The 19796-nt window shown below is 38.4% G+C and overlaps 1 protein-coding gene across 1 annotated transcript; it reads right to left on the bottom strand.

The window, feature by feature from the left end:
- Positions 1-744: 744 nt before the first annotated feature.
- LOC123756113 (L-fucono-1,5-lactonase) lies at positions 745-19528 on the bottom strand. Its single transcript, XM_045739122.2, has 7 exons — positions 19398-19528; positions 18518-18676; positions 18312-18388; positions 2945-3108; positions 2419-2586; positions 1906-1972; positions 745-1491 (listed from the first exon to the last, which is right to left on the bottom strand). The coding sequence occupies exons 1-7, from the start codon at positions 19435-19437 to the stop codon at positions 1306-1308; spliced, it is 861 nt and encodes a 286-aa protein (XP_045595078.2). The 5' UTR covers positions 19438-19528; the 3' UTR covers positions 745-1305.
- Positions 19529-19796: the final 268 nt, after the last annotated feature.

Below are 19796 nucleotides of genomic sequence, written 5' to 3'. Positions count from 1 at the left end.
CGGGACCAGAAATAACAGATGTGCTTCTTTTAGCTTTTCACGATTGACGAGTTACCTGGTGGGCGTTACTCACACTAGGCTAGTTACCTGGTGGGCGTTACTCACACTAGGCTAGTTACCTGGTGGGCGTTACTCACACTAGGCTAGTTACCTGGTGGGCGTTACTCACACTAGGTTAGTTACCTGGTGGGCGTTACTCACACTAAGCTAGTTACCTGGTGGGCGTTACTCACCCTAGGCTAGTTACCTGGTGGGCGTTACTCACCCTAGGCTAGTTACCTGGTGGGCGTTACTCACACTAGGCTAGTTACCTGGTGGGCGTTACTCACACTAGGCTAGTTACCTGGTGGGCGTTACTCACACTAGGCTAGTTACCTGGTGGGCGTTACTCACCCTAGGCTAGTTACCTGGTGGGCGTTACTCACACTAGGCTAGTTACCTGGTGGGCGTTACTCACACTAGGCTAGTTTGAGCTAGTTCAGTTGGTGTTTCCTGACGTGAATTTTTGTATTTTATGTGACATATGGAAGGTTATTTTAATTCGTACATAAGGAATGTATAGTATTATAATCGCAGTGATCGCGAACTCATACATATAAGAGCACATTTAATGCTTGGAATGTGGCATAAACACTGGAGTCAAACATTCACTCATCACTGTATTGTATTGCAAAATTGGTAATGGAAAGAAAATTTAATATTGCAATTTGTATACAAGGTAATAATTATAATTGATGCGATGTGTCGATTTCAACTGTTTTTAATCCACAATAAACTTTCTCTCAATATATGTATTAAATCTAGCTCTAAATTATTTAAATTTGACAGTCTAAGACTTAAAGATACATTGCTGTTGAGGAGATGTCAGAGATATAAGGAAAGACGTCGATATCTTGGACAGTAGCTCCCACTGTGTGAATGTTGAGGTGAGGCCAGTACACCTTAAGGATTCTCCGTCCACTGTGAATTATGTAGATGAGTCCCGTATTATTAACATGATAATAATTTGAACTTAATGTCCACATTGATGACTGTAAGGTCTTGCAGTTTTGTGTACAAGTACAAATGTTCTTGAAGTAATGAAGAGGCTAAAACCTTAGCCCGTCCTCTTAAGGTTTCCCAAAGTCAAGAAAAATATAAATTTAAAGTGTTCTCTCATAACCTAACAGAAAACGGGACAGTGCGTCACTTTCGCCAGCCGCTTCCATTTTCTAGTACGACAATTTTTGGCCAAAGGTAACGCATGCGATCGAAATACGACGTTCTTTCTAAGACAGGTTGTCCTAGCGATCTGTAAGGACGGGTTTATATGTTATAGAAGGTTCTGGCGTTGGTGGAGAAGATCATCTCTTGTTGGTGATGAGGGAGGTGGTGGAGGAGCTGCCTGAAGGTGGAGAAGACCCGGTCGTAGTCTGTGTTGGCGGCTAGACGACACACCGGCCAGTCCGAGCCGAACATGACCCGCTCCGCCCCGAACACCGACAACACGTGCTGAGGAAGGCACCAAGGGGCAACATCACACACACACACACACATCTTGCCATAGAAAACTGTCCATAAACCGTGTAAGTCATGCTACCATCACGTCTGAGTCTGCTATTCATCTGAGTCAATCAATCAATCTTATCTTTTTTTTATTTAACTAAAACTATGGTTCCATAGGATTAGAATTGATGTTCTTAACTTAAATGAATACTAAAAGGTAAAGTAAGGCACTTATCTAGTTGAAGTACTAGGTCATTACAACTATATAGCACTTAGAGGACAATAATTTAGAATAGGATGGAGGAAAGGAATGGTACCCAACCACTTAGGGTATCATTATCTCTTAGGGTGATGGTCTCGCCTGCAAGAGGCGAGACCATCACTATTAGTGGAGACCACCCACTACTCGCCACCACTTACCTCGACATAAGGGCGGAAGTCGTCGACCTGCCACTTCTCGAGGTGAGCCTCAGTTACCAGGCCGGACCTGCCGCCAGGGAGAGACATCGGTTACTCTCTGACTCCTGCCTGTTAAGTCATTCCTTACTAAAGCTAAGGCTTTTTTCTGCTTACTCCCGCCTGCCTCTCAAGTTTGAATACCAGTCTCCTGTGCGGTACTGTATCAAAGGCTTTTTGGCAGTCCAGAAATATGCCCATCTTTACCTGTCCTGCCTTATTCTTGTTACTTTATCATAGACTTCCAATTGTTAGGCATGATTTCCCTTCCCTGAACCCATGTTGGTGTTTGTTTACAAACCTAGTATTCTCTAGGTGTGTAACTAGTCTTAACCTGATTATTCTTTCAAGTATTTTGAAAGTACTTGTGTGTGTACTCACCTAGTTGTAATGTGTTTGTGTGTGTGTGTTGGTGTTTAGGGGGGGAGACGTGTTTGTACATATGTTTACTCTATCACAGTACTAGACACAACTCACAACTTGCAAAAGACGTTGGGATGTCGGGCGAGGCTTGACATGTGTTGGCGCCAGGGGTCCATCTTGCTGGCAGCGATGTCAGGCTTGGCCAGGTGATCAACCACCAGCTTGGCTCCCACTTGGGACACCCGCCCGGCCAGGACACCAGCTGCCTCCAGCTGCTGAGGCCTGGAATATGTCGCCACGAGTTAGATTTACTGTGTAAGCTTCCAACGTCAATCCTTCACCATACATACACACAAATATCTATATGGTGCCATTGCACCATATAGCACATAGCACTTGTACATGTCCAACTTTACTGCTAGGCGAATGAGGCTTCGGTTTTCTATTCAGCTGCACAGATTTAGTACTCCTGCACGTCTCTCTCTCTCTCTGTCTCTCTGTCTCTCTCTCTCTCTCTCTCTCTCTCTCTCTCTCTCTCTCTCTCTCTCTCTCTCTCTCTCTCTCTCTCTCTCTCTCTCTCTCTCTCTCTCTCTCTCTTTTTCCCTATCCATGTTAGAGCCATCGGGGCAGATAGACCTACCTAAGGAGGAGGTCGAAGGTGAGGTTGTGTTTTTGCAAAGCGATGATCCCGGCGGCCAGGTCCTCCCTCAGTAGGTAGTCGGGGTGATCCTGGAAGTTGGGAATGTGTCGGAGGCCGACCAGGAGCGGCACAGCCTCCTTCAGCAGCACCAGCCGGCTCTCAAACTGTCCCAACACACATGTCTCAAGTTACTGTTGTAAGGTGGACAGCTTTGAGCACCTCTACACATCACTTGGCTACTTTTTGAAGACACGATGTAACAAACATATTGGCCTCCGAATGCATAATAGAATTGATGAGTTACTCAAAGTATAAGTTCTTACAGAGGGAAGGGAAGGGAATTCTCGGGAAAGCGCCAAGCCATGACAACTATATAGCACTGGGAAGAGATCAGGATAAGGATTTGGGATGAGACGGGGCAGGAAAGGAATGGTGTCCAACCACTTGGACGGTCGGGGATTGAATACCGACCTGCATGAAGCGAGACCGTCGCTCTACCATCCAACCCACGTGGTTGGACAACAACAGCGCCTGTGTCTCGTTGGATGGGCAAACGAGACACAGGCGCTGTTGTTGTTGTTTTAGATTCTTAAAGAGGGAGTTGATTACCACCTTGAATGGTCTTCAGCAGCCTGAGGACAGTAATATACCAAGAACTGCTATAACATTTAATAGACTTGAGATACGCCGAAACTCAAATTAGTAGTTACCTTGTGGTGATTCCGAGGATCAACGTCCTCGCGGCCCGGTCTCTGACCAGGCTTCCTGATTGGTGGTCTGGTAAGTCAGGCTGTTGGACGCAGCTGCTCGCAGCCTGACGTATATAGTCACAATGGCATGGCGTTTTCCCTGGTAATTCTCTCTCTCTCGCAACCTAACGAATGAACCACAGCCTGGTTGATCAGGTATTCTTTGTTATTGTTTATGAAGTTCACTCTTGAACACTGAGGGGTCGACCAATTATGCCCCTTATGTGTAGTGGAAGCGTGTTGAACAGTCTCGGGCCTCTGATGAAGGTACATTGGGTTTATTAGAGTACAGAAACTTGAAGTTATACATTCTTGTAAAGCCATTAGCACGCATAGCGTTTCGGGCAGATCCTTGATTTAACATACGAAGTGGATCTGACCAAATGTAAACTATCAGCCAAAGGACTTCCAGCAGATGTAGTTTACATGGACTTTGCTAATGTTTATGGCAAGGTAATAATATACTTTCCGCCGCTACAACTGGACAGGTGTGTGATGCGTGATCACACACCTGTCCAGTTGAGCAACGCGCGTCTGGTGTTTGGTTCAGAGATTGTTGTGGTCGAGTTCTTGGACCCATTATATGACGTTGAAGTCGTTCTGTCACTCACCTACCAGACGGGTGTGGGGGTCCTGAATAAGGTAATTATACTAACTACATCTCGCACTCGTTGTGTTAGAGCCTCTTGGGGGTCACGGATGTCTTACATTGATAACGACTGGGAATAACCCGTTAATGTATATCTTAACGAACTATTTGACATGTATATCAAGACTGCAACCTAATTAGCAAAATTAATTTTGGGGTTCAATTCTTGAATCCATTATCTACCTCTGTAACCCTTCCCAGTAGCGCCCACAGCATTGGGAATGGGGTCCACTACCACCCACAGGATAGGCATGGGGTTCACAACCACCCACAGGATAGGCATGGGGTCCACTACCACCCACAGGATAGGCATGGGGTTCACAACAGTAGTAGGGATGGCTCCACACAGGGGATTTTTTTTTTCTGGGAGAAAAATCCCCTGTGCGCCCCAAGGGTTTCAGGTAAATTTAGAATATCCCCTGTGCGCCCCAAGGGTTTCAGGTAAATTTAGAATATCCCCTGTGCGCCCCAAGGGTTTCAGGTCCAATGGGGGAAAAAGGGCCTGTGCGCCCCAAGGGTTTTCAGGCGAATTTGGGGAGTCACAGATTTAGAATTAGGGAATTCTTATAATGAAAAATAATGTCATACGAGTTTGCTAAAGTTCTTATAAGAAAAATAATTTCCGAGACTTAGAAGTTTGTTAAGGCCTTATGGGAGAAATTCAAATAACATGTGTAGCACTTTAGGGCTTCCAGGAGAACTCTACGGACATATTTTACATGTTTTCAACTTACAAAATCGTCTATGTAAGCCTTAGTTATTCATATAAATTTAGAAAAGCACCTGTGTAAGTCATTGTTTTCAGGGTTTCGTACATCACACCCCCCTCCCTCTCCCCCTTACCTCGCAATCTGTCGCATCACCTTTATTTACTTTGCGCCCAGCCAGTCAGTCGGCTCTTAATCTTATCTTATCTTATCCATAATATCTGGACCGTCCCTCCTCTCTCTCTCTCTCTCTCTCCTTTCATTCAGTTCAACTATTTTCCAACATCGTATGTTTGCTCCTTTTCATTAAGCAAGTCAGTATGTTTGCTCCTTTTCATTAAGCAAGTCAGTTTTACACAAATAAATCATGTTAGTAAGCAAGTTCTAGCTCACGTTCCCCACCTTAGTCCCCTGTCGTATAAAGAATACTATCATTCCAATCCCTCTAAAATTTTAAAATAATCATATTTCAAATGTAGTTCAATACAGTAATTAGTTACCAAGCTCCAGCTCTTGTCCTCCGCCTTAGCTCTCTCTCGTATCTTCGTTAGTATCAGTCCAATTTCCCTGAAATTTCTACCCTCTGTATTTCAGACATAGTTTAGTAAATGCAAACAATTATCAAACTCTAGCTCTTGTCCCCAGCTTAGTTCATTTGTACAAAATCATTAGTAACAGTCCAAATTTCCCTGAAATTTCTACCCTCTGTATTTCAGACATAGTTTAGTAAATGCAAACAATTATCAAACTCTAGCTCTTGTCCCCAGCTTAGTTCATTTGTACAAAATCATTAGTAACAGTCCAAATTCCCTGAAATTTCTACCCTCTGTATTTCAGACACCGTAAATAAGATCAAAACAGTTACCAAGCTCCAGCTCTTGTCCTCCGCCTTAGCTCTCTCTCGTATCTTCGTTAGTAACAGATCAATTCCCCTGAAATTTCTACCCTCTGTATTTCAGACACCGTAAATAAAATCAAAATAGTTATCGAGCTCCAGCTCTCGTCCCCGCCTTAATTCTCTTTCGTATCTTTGTAAATAACCCATCAATTTCCCTAAAATTAAAAGCAGACATACTTCAAAGTTAGTAAATAAGATCAAGTCAGTTACTGAGCTCCAGCTCTCGTCCCCGCCTTAGTTCTCTTTCATATCTTTGTAAATAAACCATCAATTTCCCTGAAATTTTTACCCTCTGTATTTCAGACATAGTAAATATGAAGTAAACAATTATAAAACTCTAGCTCTTGTCCTCTGTCCAAGCTCACTTTTGTAAAATCATTACTCTCAGTCCAAATCACCCAACTACATTTTCAGACATAGTAAATAAAAACCAGTTCAGTTATCAAGTTTCAACTCTTGTGCCCCAGCTTAGTTCATTTGTACAAGTTCTTTATTTTCCAACTAAATCACCCTGAGATTTAAGATCACCGTATTTCTAACGTAGTAAAATTAATCGGGGCATTAACCAAGCTCAATTCCCTCTGCCTTAGATCATCAGACATAAATATTTTCGATCAAGTCCGTCTCCAGCTTAACTCTTACCCTTTCCCTCCCTTACCTTCTCATCCCCAACTTATCCAAACCTTCAATAATCGTACTGTATTTGCATATTTTCTCTATATTCACTGTGTTCTTCGTATTCTCATCCGTGTTCACTCCATGTTCTTCAAAATGTTCACAGTCCCATTCAGTTCATATTTTCACAAGTATCTCCATTTTTTATGTAATCTTTCTCTTAGTCTCATTATGTTCTCTACAAATTCTAGTCATATTTTCTATGTTTTCATATGTTCTCTTTACAACTTTTATACTCAATATTCATGCTAACTTCCATATTTTGTGTTCTTTGTCAATATTCATGTTCTCAATGTTCTTAGCTTGTTCTTCACATGTTCAGTGTTCATTCTTTGTATTCCCTATGTTCCTTATCATGTTTTCATATTCTCTGTAAGTTCATATTCCCAGCATGTTCACTGTATTCATCAACTTTTCTTACATGTGTTCTTTGCCATGTTCCCCCATATGTTCTCTGGGTTTTCCCCTTACATGTTATTTAACGTTCCTTAACTAAAAAAATCTTTCGCCAATCAACTAAAACATAGTCACTTTCGTCATTTCTCAACTAAACCTATTATCCAGTCAACTAAAAATAGTCAGAAATAGCCTCGTTCAACACTGTTCTTAACTAAAACAACCTTTCTCTTAGCTAAAAATTGTCAAGGAAACTTTTTCAGCACTTTCTTAACAGGCGCTATGTTTCATCAAGAAAAATTGTCAAAGGAAACTTTCCAAAACTGTTCATAACTAGCTTTTATCCATCGTCAATCAACTAAAAATAATAACTTTCATCATTTCTTAACTAAACATATTCCCCATTCATCAGAAAATAACCGTGTTCATCATGTTTCATTGTCATTTCTTAACTAAAATTATCTGCCAATCATCAGAAAAAGTCATGTTCATCATGTTTAAGCTTTTGCTCAACTAAAAGTATTCATCGGTCAACTAAAAATAGTTACTTCATCATGTTTCCTTGTCATTTCTTAACTGAAATATCACTTCTCTCATCTGAAAATAGTCAGGATTAACCTCATTCAACACCGTTCTTAACTAAAACAGCCTTTCGCTTAGCTAAAAATTGTCAAAGGAATCTTTTCAGCACTGTTCATAACTAAAATTATCCATCAATCAACAGAAAAAGCCATGTTCATCATGTTTTGTCTTTTTGCTTAACTAAAATTATGTTTTGTCAAGTAAGAAAAAATAACCAAAGATATCTTTCATCGCTGTTCTTAACTGACATTATACTTTGGGGAGCACAAAAATAGTCTCCCTCGTCATGTTTTGTCTTTTTCCTTAACTAAAGTATTCATCAGTCAACTAAAAATAATTGCTTCATCATGTTTCCTTGTCATTTCTTAACTGAAATATCACTTCTCTCATCTGAAATAGTCAGGATTAACCTCATTCAACACCGTTCTTAACTAAAGTAACCTTTTGCTTAGCTAAAAATTGTCAAAGGAATCTTTTCAGCACTGTTCATAACTAACTTTATCCATCGTCAAGTAAGAAAATATAGTCAAAGATATCTATCATCGTCGTTCTTAACTGACATTTATACTTTGTGGAGCACTAAAATAGTCAAATGTAACTTTTTCAACACTTTCGTAACTAAAATTATATGTCGCTAAGTAAGAAAAATAGTCAAAGGTGCTCTTCTTTACACCAAAGTTACTCTTCGAGAAATCAAAGACTCTCTTCAATACATCAAGGACTTACTCAAAGACACCAAAGTTACACTCTAAGACATCCTTCGAGACATCAAAGACTTCAATGGGACTCTTCCATTCATCAAAGACATTCTCTAAGCCCTCAAAGTTATTCTCAGCACAATCAAAAGTTATTCCAAGACAACAAAAGTCATTCTCAGAGCTATCAAAATTATTCTCGGAGTCATCAAAAGGTATTCTCTAACTCACTTTTGGTCATTAAAGTTAAGTTCTATGTTATAAAAGTTTGTCTCAGAGACATCTAAAGTTAATCTTAGAGTTATCAAATGTAATCTCTAACTCTCTTTTGTTCATCAAAGTTGATCTCAGAGTTAACAAAGGTAATCTCTAACTCACTCTCGTTCATCAAAGTTATTCAAAGAGCTAACAAAAGTTATTCTCAGAGTCACCTTCGTTCTTCAGAGATACTTTCCAAAACATCTTTATTCATCAAAGTTATTCTCAGAGGCATAAAAGTCATTCTCAGAGCTATCAAACTTGTTCTCAAAGTCATCAAACTTATTCACAGAGTCATCAAAGTTAATCTAAGACATCATTTTTCATCAAAGATATTCTCTCTAAACCATCAATGTTCTTCTCTAAGACATAAAAGTTATTCTCAGACTCACCTTCGTTCGTCAGAGAAACTTTCAAAACATCTTTGTTCATCAAACTTGTTTTCAAAGTCATCAAAAGTTAATCTAAGACATCTTCTTTCATCAAAGTTATTTTCAGAGACATCTAAAGTTATTCTCAGAGCTATCAAACTTGTTCTCAGAGTCATCAAATGTTATTCTCGAAGTCATCAAAGTTATTTTCAGAGACATCTAAAGTTAATTTCTATGTTATAAAGTTATTCTCAGAGACATCTAAAGTTAATCTTGGTCATCAAAGTTGTTCTCTAAACATCAATGTTGTTCTCCAAGACATCAAAGATGTTCTCAAAATCATAAAAGTTATTCCCAGAGCTATCAAAGTTAATCTCAGAGTTATCCAAAGATATTCTCATGTCCACAAAAGTTATTCCAAGAGACGTCAAAGTTGTTTCAAAGACTTCAAAGTTAATCTCAGAGTTATCCAAAGACATTCTCAGAGACATCTAAAGTTATTCTCTAAGACATCAAAGTTGTTCTAAGAGTTATCAAAAGTTATTCTCAGTCATGATATGTTATTCTCTAACTCACTTCCATTCATCAAAGACATTCTCTAAGTCCTGAAAGTTATTCTCTAAGACAACAAAGTCTTTCTCAGAGCTACCAAAGATGTTCTCTAAATCATAAAAGTTAATCTTAACTCACCTTCGTTCATTAGAGAAACTTTCCAATCCATATTCGTTGACCAGAGTTATTCTCAGAGTCATCAAAGCGATCTCTAATTCATCTTCGTTCTCCAAAGTTGTTCTCTAAGACACCTTCATTCATCAAAGAAACTCTCCTTCTTCCATTATGTTATTCTTTAAGACATCTTCAGTCATAAAATTTTCTCTCCAAAATGTAACTAGTTCAGCTTTTCATACCAAACCTGCATTTCTGTTAAAACATATTTTCTTAGTTGCTTTACCCTAAAACTGTTCTCTGAACTACACTGTTCAAACCTACGTAACCTATCCTCTCCACCCAATGTTACTTAGTTAACGTAACGTTCCTAAACCTAGCTTTACCTATCCTAACATACCTTACCTTACCTTCCCTATCTTACCTAACTTTACCTATCCTAACATAACTTACCTTACCTTCCCTATCTTACCTAACTTTACCTATCCTAACATAACTTACCTTACCTTCTCTAACTTAACCTAACTTTACCTATCCTAACTTAACTTACCTAACTTATTCTGCTTAACATAACTTACCTTCATATCTTACCTAACTTTACCTATCCTATCCTAACCTAACTTGTCTTACATAACTTAATCTTACTTTCCCAAACTGATGTATCCCAACTTATCTAGTCCAACCAGACATGATCTAACTTAAGTATTCCTTCTTGTCTTTGTGTTTCGTCAATCATTGTCTCATATTCATTTACTCATTTCAAGGGTTAATTTCTCAAATGGTCACTTATGCATTTCAAGTGCTATTTGTTAGAGATTGGATATTTAAGCATTTCAAAGAATTATAATTTCTCAAATGGACGTTTTTGCATTTCAAGTGCTATTTGCTAGAGATTGAATATTTAAGCATTTCAAAGAATTTTTGTTATATATGGGCATTTACTCTTTTCAAGGGATAATTTCTCAAATGGACGTTTTTGCATTTCAAGTGTTATTTGTTTAAGATTGGGTATTTAACCATTTCAAAGGATTTTGTTATATATGGGAACTTACTCGTTTCAAGGGTCAATTTCTCAAATGGTCATTTTTGCAGATCAAGGGTTATTTGTTAAAGTTCATCAAGTTGCCCATAAGTTGTATTTATTATGTTTGATATCATATGTTCTTATTCCCCAACCCCTTAACCTAACCTCTTGTAATCTTAGTGTATTTAGTAGGTTCTATCTTATGTTCTTATTCCCCAACCCTTTAACCTAACCTTTCAGATGTAGTTTGTTGAATATATTATCCTTTTCCTAACCTTTCAGATGTAGCTTTGTTTCTCCTTTTGTATATTTTTACCCAAACCATCTTTCCTTCTTTACTTTGATTCTCCTACTCCTTCTAACCCTCCTTTTCTATCTCTCTCCCTTATTCTCTCTCTTCCTCCCCTCTCTCTCCCTCATTTGCTCAAATGCTCTCTTGTTTCTCAAATTCAAGTCTTATTGCTCCCATTCTCACACCCTCATTCTCATTCACTTAGTTTTTCTTTTTCTCAATTCAAGTCTTATTGCTCCCATTCTCACACCCTCATTCTCATTCACTTAGTTTTTCTTTTTCTCAATTCAAGTCGTAGTGCTCCCATGCCCACACTCTCTCTCATTCTCTCTTCTTTGGTCCCATTTTCTTCCGCCCCCTCTCTCTTACTCCTTGCTCTTCTTTCATGCTCTCAATCCCTTGAGCTCTTGTTTCTCAATTTCAAGTCTTAGTAGATCTGATTCTTTACTATTGTAATTTTATTATTACTATGATAAAGAATGAACTTATATGTGAAAACAAAGTAAAGAAGGAAAGATGGTTAAGTGGGATGGTGGGTTTGGGTAAAATATACAAAAAGGAGAAACAAAACTACATCTGAAAGGTTAGGAAAAGGATAATATATTCAACAAACTACATCTGAAAGGTTAGGTTAAAGGGTTGGGGAATAAGAACATAAGATAGAACCTACTAAATACACTAAGATTACAAGAGGTTAGGTTAAGGGGTTGGGGAATAAGAACATATGATATCAAACATAATAAATACAACTTATGGGCAACTTGATGAACTTTAACAAATAACCCTTGATCTGCAAAAATGACCATTTGAGAAATTGACCCTTGAAACGAGTAAGTTCCCATATATAACAAAATCCTTTGAAATGGTTAAATACCCAATCTTAAACAAATAACACTTGAAATGCAAAAACGTCCATTTGAGAAATTATCCCTTGAAAAGAGTAAATGCCCATATATAACAAAAATTCTTTGAAATGCTTAAATATTCAATCTCTAGCAAATAGCACTTGAAATGCAAAAACGTCCATTTGAGAAATTATAATTCTTTGAAATGCTTAAATATCCAATCTCTAACAAATAGCACTTGAAATGCATAAGTGACCATTTGAGAAATTAACCCTTGAAATGAGTAAATGAATATGAGACAATGATTGACGAAACACAAAGACAAGAAGGAATACTTAAGTTAGATCATGTCTGGTTGGACTAGATAAGTTGGGATACATCAGTTTGGGAAAGTAAGATTAAGTTATGTAAGACAAGTTAGGTTAGGATAGGATAGGTAAAGTTAGGTAAGATATGAAGGTAAGTTATGTTAAGCAGAATAAGTTAGGTAAGTTAAGTTAGGATAGGTAAAGTTAGGTTAAGTTAGAGAAGGTAAGGTAAGTTATGTTAGGATAGGTAAAGTTAGGTAAGATAGGGAAGGTAAGGTAAGTTATGTTAGGATAGGTAAAGTTAGGTAAGATAGGGAAGGTAAGGTAAGGTATGTTAGGATAGGTAAAGCTAGGTTTAGGAACGTTACGTTAACTAAGTAACATTGGGTGGAGAGGATAGGTTACGTAGGTTTGAACAGTGTAGTTCAGAGAACAGTTTTAGGGTAAAGCAACTAAGAAAATATGTTTTAACAGAAATGCAGGTTTGGTATGAAAAGCTGAACTAGTTACATTTTGGAGAGAAAATTTTATGACTGAAGATGTCTTAAAGAATAACATAATGGAAGAAGGAGAGTTTCTTTGATGAATGAAGGTGTCTTAGAGAACAACTTTGGAGAACGAAGATGAATTAGAGATCGCTTTGATGACTCTGAGAATAACTCTGGTCAACGAATATGGATTGGAAAGTTTCTCTAATGAACGAAGGTGAGTTAAGATTAACTTTTATGATTTAGAGAACATCTTTGGTAGCTCTGAGAAAGACTTTGTTGTCTTAGAGAATAACTTTCAGGACTTAGAGAATGTCTTTGATGAATGGAAGTGAGTTAGAGAATAACATATCATGACTGAGAATAACTTTTGATAACTCTTAGAACAACTTTGATGTCTTAGAGAATAACTTTAGATGTCTCTGAGAATGTCTTTGGATAACTCTGAGATTAACTTTGAAGTCTTTGAAACAACTTTGACGTCTCTTGGAATAACTTTTGTGGACATGAGAATATCTTTGGATAACTCTGAGATTAACTTTGATAGCTCTGGGAATAACTTTTATGATTTTGAGAACATCTTTGATGTCTTGGAGAACAACATTGATGTTTAGAGAACAACTTTGATGACCAAGATTAACTTTAGATGTCTCTGAGAATAACTTTATAACATAGAAATTAACTTTAGATGTCTCTGAAAATAACTTTGATGACTTCGAGAATAACATTTGATGACTCTGAGAACAAGTTTGATAGCTCTGAGAATAACTTTAGATGTCTCTGAAAATAACTTTGATGAAAGAAGATGTCTTAGATTAACTTTTGATGACTTTGAAAACAAGTTTGATGAACAAAGATGTTTTGAAAGTTTCTCTGACGAACGAAGGTGAGTCTGAGAATAACTTTTATGTCTTAGAGAAGAACATTGATGGTTTAGAGAGAATATCTTTGATGAAAAATGATGTCTTAGATTAACTTTGATGACTCTGTGAATAAGTTTGATGACTTTGAGAACAAGTTTGATAGCTCTGAGAATGACTTTTATGCCTCTGAGAATAACTTTGATGAATAAAGATGTTTTGGAAAGTATCTCTGAAGAACGAAGGTGACTCTGAGAATAACTTTTGTTAGCTCTTTGAATAACTTTGATGAACGAGAGTGAGTTAGAGATTACCTTTGTTAACTCTGAGATCAACTTTGATGAACAAAAGAGAGTTAGAGATTACATTTGATAACTCTAAGATTAACTTTAGATGTCTCTGAGACAAACTTTTATAACATAGAACTTAACTTTAATGACCAAAAGTGAGTTAGAGAATACCTTTTGATGACTCCGAGAATAATTTTGATAGCTCTGAGAATGACTTTTGTTGTCTTGGAATAACTTTTGATTGTGCTGAGAATAACTTTGAGGGCTTAGAGAATGTCTTTGATGAATGGAAGAGTCCCATTGAAGTCTTTGATGTCTCGAAGGATGTCTTAGAGTGTAACTTTGGTGTCTTTGAGTAAGTCCTTGATGTATTGAAGAGAGTCTTTGATTTCTCGAAGAGTAACTTTGGTGTAAAGAAGAGCACCTTTGACTATTTTTCTTACTTAGCGACATATAATTTTAGTTACGAAAGTGTTGAAAAAGTTACATTTGACTATTTTAGTGCTCCACAAAGTATAAATGTCAGTTAAGAACGACGATGATAGATATCTTTGACTATATTTTCTTACTTGACGATGGATAAAGTTAGTTATGAACAGTGCTGAAAAGATTCCTTTGACAATTTTTAGCTAAGCAAAAGGTTACTTTAGTTAAGAACGGTGTTGAATGAGGTTAATCCTGACTATTTCAGATGAGAGAAGTGATATTTCAGTTAAGAAATGACAAGGAAACATGATGAAGCAATTATTTTTAGTTGACTGATGAATACTTTAGTTAAGGAAAAAGACAAAACATGACGAGGGAGACTATTTTTGTGCTCCCCAAAGTATAATGTCAGTTAAGAACAGCGATGAAAGATATCTTTGGTTATTTTTTCTTACTTGACAAAACATAATTTTAGTTAAGCAAAAAGACAAAACATGATGAACATGGCTTTTTCTGTTGATTGATGGATAATTTTAGTTATGAACAGTGCTGAAAAGATTCCTTTGACAATTTTTAGCTAAGCGAAAGGCTGTTTTAGTTAAGAACGGTGTTGAATGAGGTTAATCCTGACTATTTTCAGATGAGAGAAGTGATATTTCAGTTAAGAAATGACAAGGAAACATGATGAAGTAACTATTTTTAGTTGACCGATGAATACTTTTAGTTGAGCAAAAGCTTAAACATGATGAACATGACTTTTTCTGATGATTGGCAGATAATTTTAGTTAAGAAATGACAATGAAACATGATGAACACGGTTATTTTCTGATGAATGGGGAATATGTTTAGTTAAGAAATGATGAAAGTTATTATTTTTAGTTGATTGACGATGGATAAAAGCTAGTTATGAACAGTTTTGGAAAGTTTCCTTTGACAATTTTTCTTGATGAAACATAGCGCCTGTTAAGAAAGTGCTGAAAAAGTTTCCTTGACAATTTTTAGCTAAGAGAAAGGTTGTTTTAGTTAAGAACAGTGTTGAACGAGGCTATTTCTGACTATTTTTAGTTGACTGGATAATAGGTTTAGTTGAGAAATGACGAAAGTGACTATGTTTTAGTTGATTGGCGAAAGATTTTTTTAGTTAAGGAACGTTAAATAACATGTAAGGGGAAAACCCAGAGAACATATGGGGGAACATGGCAAAGAACACATGTAAGAAAAGTTGATGAATACAGTGAACATGCTGGGAATATGAACTTACAGAGAATATGAAAACATGATAAGGAACATAGGGAATACAAAGAATGAACACTGAACATGTGAAGAACAAGCTAAGAACATTGAGAACATGAATATTGACAAAGAACACAAAATATGGAAGTTAGCATGAATATTGAGTATAAAAGTTGTAAAGAGAACATATGAAAACATAGAAAATATGACTAGAATTTGTAGAGAACATAATGAGACTAAGAGAAAGATTACATAAAAAATGGAGATACTTGTGAAAATATGAACTGAATGGGACTGTGAACATTTTGAAGAACATGGAGTGAACACGGATGAGAATACGAAGAACACAGTGAATATAGAGAAAATATGCAAATACAGTACGATTATTGAAGGTTTGGATAAGTTGGGGATGAGAAGGTAAGGGAGGGAAAGGGTAAGAGTTAAGCTGGAGACGGACTTGATCGAAAATATTTATGTCTGATGATCTAAGGCAGAGGGAATTGAGCTTGGTTAATGCCCCGATTAATTTTACTACGTTAGAAATACGGTGATCTTAAATCTCAGGGTGATTTAGTTGGAAAATAAAGAACTTGTACAAATGAACTAAGCTGGGGCACAAGAGTTGAAACTTGATAACTGAACTGGTTTTTATTTACTATGTCTGAAAATGTAGTTGGGTGATTTGGACTGAGAGTAATGATTTTACAAAAGTGAGCTTGGACAGAGGACAAGAGCTAGAGTTTTATAATTGTTTACTTCATATTTACTATGTCTGAAATACAGAGGGTAAAAATTTCAGGGAAATTGATGGTTTATTTACAAAGATATGAAAGAGAACTAAGGCGGGGACGAGAGCTGGAGCTCAGTAACTGACTTGATCTTATTTACTAACTTTGAAGTATGTCTGCTTTTAATTTTAGGGAAATTGATGGGTTATTTACAAAGATACGAAAGAGAATTAAGGCGGGGACGAGAGCTGGAGCTCGATAACTATTTTGATTTTATTTACGGTGTCTGAAATACAGAGGGTAGAAATTTCAGGGGAATTGATCTGTTACTAACGAAGATACGAGAGAGAGCTAAGGCGGAGGACAAGAGCTGGAGCTTGGTAACTGTTTTGATCTTATTTACGGTGTCTGAAATACAGAGGGTAGAAATTTCAGGGAATTTGGACTGTTACTAATGATTTTGTACAAATGAACTAAGCTGGGGACAAGAGCTAGAGTTTGATAATTGTTTGCATTTACTAAACTATGTCTGAAATACAGAGGGTAGAAATTTCAGGGAAATTTGGACTGTTACTAATGATTTTGTACAAATGAACTAAGCTGGGGACAAGAGCTAGAGTTTGATAATTGTTTGCATTTACTAAACTATGTCTGAAATACAGAGGGTAGAAATTTCAGGGAAATTGGACTGATACTAACGAAGATACGAGAGAGAGCTAAGGCGGAGGACAAGAGCTGGAGCTTGGTAACTAATTACTGTATTGAACTACATTTGAAATATGATTATTTTAAAATTTTAGAGGGATTGGAATGATAGTATTCTTTATACGACAGGGGACTAAGGTGGGGAACGTGAGCTAGAACTTGCTTACTAACATGATTTATTTGTGTAAAACTGACTTGCTTAATGAAAAGGAGCAAACATACTGACTTGCTTAATGAAAAGGAGCAAACATACGATGTTGGAAAATAGTTGAACTGAATGAAAGGAGAGAGAGAGAGAGAGAGAGGAGGGACGGTCCAGATATTATGGATAAGATAAGATAAGATTAAGAGCCGACTGACTGGCTGGGCGCAAAGTAAATAAAGGTGATGCGACAGATTGCGAGGTAAGGGGGAGAGGGAGGGGGGTGTGATGTACGAAACCCTGAAAACAATGACTTACACAGGTGCTTTTCTAAATTTATATGAATAACTAAGGCTTACATAGACGATTTTGTAAGTTGAAAACATGTAAAATATGTCCGTAGAGTTCTCCTGGAAGCCCTAAAGTGCTACACATGTTATTTGAATTTCTCCCATAAGGCCTTAACAAACTTCTAAGTCTCGGAAATTATTTTTCTTATAAGAACTTTAGCAAACTCGTATGACATTATTTTTCATTATAAGAATTCCCTAATTCTAAATCTGTGACTCCCCAAATTCGCCTGAAAACCCTTGGGGCGCACAGGCCCTTTTTCCCCCATTGGACCTGAAACCCTTGGGGCGCACAGGGGATATTCTAAATTTACCTGAAACCCTTGGGGCGCACAGGGGATATTCTAAATTTACCTGAAACCCTTGGGGCGCACAGGGGATTTTTCTCCCAGAAAAAAAAAATCCCCTGTGTGGAGCCATCCCTACTACTCACAACCACCCACAGGATAGGCATGGGGTCCACTACCACCCACAGGATAGGCATGGGGTTCACAACCACCCACAGGATAGGCATGGGGTTCACAACCACCTTCAGGATAGGTATGGGGTCCACTACTGCGCAAAGTATAAGTATGGGGTCCACTACTGCCCACAGTATGAATATGGGGTTTATGATAAAGTAACCTAAAATTCTAGGTTGCCTTAGAAAACCTAACACATAATTGGCTTAGAAAACTGCTCGCAAGAGCAGAGGCTCTTTGTTAGTCGGAACACGCTTGGGCCTAGGAATAATTCCTGGGTCGGACGAGACAATTGGATACCAGGACGATGTTAGGCAACTGTTGTTGGTTGCATTTTGGAGAAGGTTCTTATTTAGCCAAGAGCGACCTCTTAAAGCCCATCGCATCCCTAAACTTATCTTAGCCAACTAAACACACTCCCTGATGCCCTTAGCATGTGGCGCACCTGTAATGTTACTAGTAATGAGTTACATAGAGTCCTAGACAACTCAACACAGAGACAACACAACAGTGTACCAGGTCAGTGTACCAAGCTACACTGACCTAGCCGTGCCGTGCCCTTGACTGACCTGGGGATGAGAAGGGTCAAGGCCAGCCACTATACCTCTGATGAACGGGAACTGCCTGGCCAAACTCATCACCCATTCTGCGAACAGAAAATGATAAATTAATATGTCCCTGTTTCCGGCCTCCCCTCCTTGTCTTCTTCCTGCCCTCCCTGTCTCCCTCTTTCCCGCCCCGTCTTCCCCGTGCCCTCCGTGTCTGCCAGACTCACCGGCCTCCTCCGGGGAGTCATTGAGACACTGGACGAAGATAACGTCGGTGACGGGGGTGTCCTTCATGGCCTGCTGGAGATCCTGCGGCAGGTGGTCCTGGTGGATGGTCATGTCTGGCGTCGGCCACGGGTACTTGAACCGTCCCAGCTCCCACAAGTCTGCAACATTAAGCAACATTAGCCTACCAATATGTCTTCCTATTATTGTACAACATTCTGCTTGTAACTCACTTTGTATGTACTTTTTTCCTAAATAAATACTTGCCCAACCATCATCATGGTTTACCCGAGGGCCACTAACACTAGTGGCCTCGTTGAGGACAGGAAGCCATCGGCTTGTCGAAGGTCCTCTCATTTGCCTTAATGATCTTTTCTAGTTGTACTTTAAATGATAACAGAGTTTTGGCATTTACGGCTTCCATGGGGTTTACGGTAGGCGGTTCCATGGGGTTCATAACGCTGAGGGTGAAGATATGTATATGTTATTAGCGCCCCCGTGGCGAATTGGTTACACACTCGCCCGGCGTTTCGCGAGGGCGTTGGCCTGGGTTCATATCCTGGCCGGGGAGGATTTACTTGGGGCCAACCCTTAACTGTTGCCTCTGTTCACCCAACAGTGAATGGGTGCCTGGTTGTTAAACGACTTGGCGGGTCGTATTCCAGAGGAAATTAGGTATAAATGGGGGGTTTATGTGTACTAGTGTGGTGTTGCTTGTAGACTAACATAGGTTATAACCTCAACAGTGGTTAGGTTATCAGTGGGAGGACATTTATACCCAGGTGGACGTGGGTACCCATCCAGGTACTGACCGGAGCATAACATGTTTAATATGACTGGGTAGCATGCGGTACATTACAAACGTAATACATATATTCTTACGGCAGTGTGCGTCCAACACGTTATCCAGGGAGACGGCCATATTGGTGGCGTGTGTGTGTGTGTGTGTGGTGCAGCCACTATAACACTGGTGGCCTGTGGCACCAGGGCGCCAGGCAGGCACTGGTGGCGCCTCGAATCAACACCTCTCGTCCTCTACGCTAACATAAACCTCTAGAACTTTAATATAAATACCTATTTATAGAGAAACATATGCGACGAATTATTATACAACATATTTTAATGCTTATGTATAAATATAAGTGATTAGGTGATAGCATAACAATTACTGTAAGTTATGAAAGTTGCGGGTATTTGGTATCTTGTTATCTGCGAGAATTGTTAGTGGAGACTGGACAGCTCCATCACCAAGGTCACATCTCTCTCTCTCTCTCTCTCTCT

This window comes from Procambarus clarkii, chromosome 36 (genome assembly GCF_040958095.1).
Source record: "Procambarus clarkii isolate CNS0578487 chromosome 36, FALCON_Pclarkii_2.0, whole genome shotgun sequence".
Taxonomy (NCBI): domain Eukaryota; kingdom Metazoa; phylum Arthropoda; class Malacostraca; order Decapoda; family Cambaridae; genus Procambarus; species Procambarus clarkii.
The sequence above is the reverse complement of the archived record's forward strand: the minus strand, read 5'-3'. Positions and strand labels throughout refer to the sequence as shown.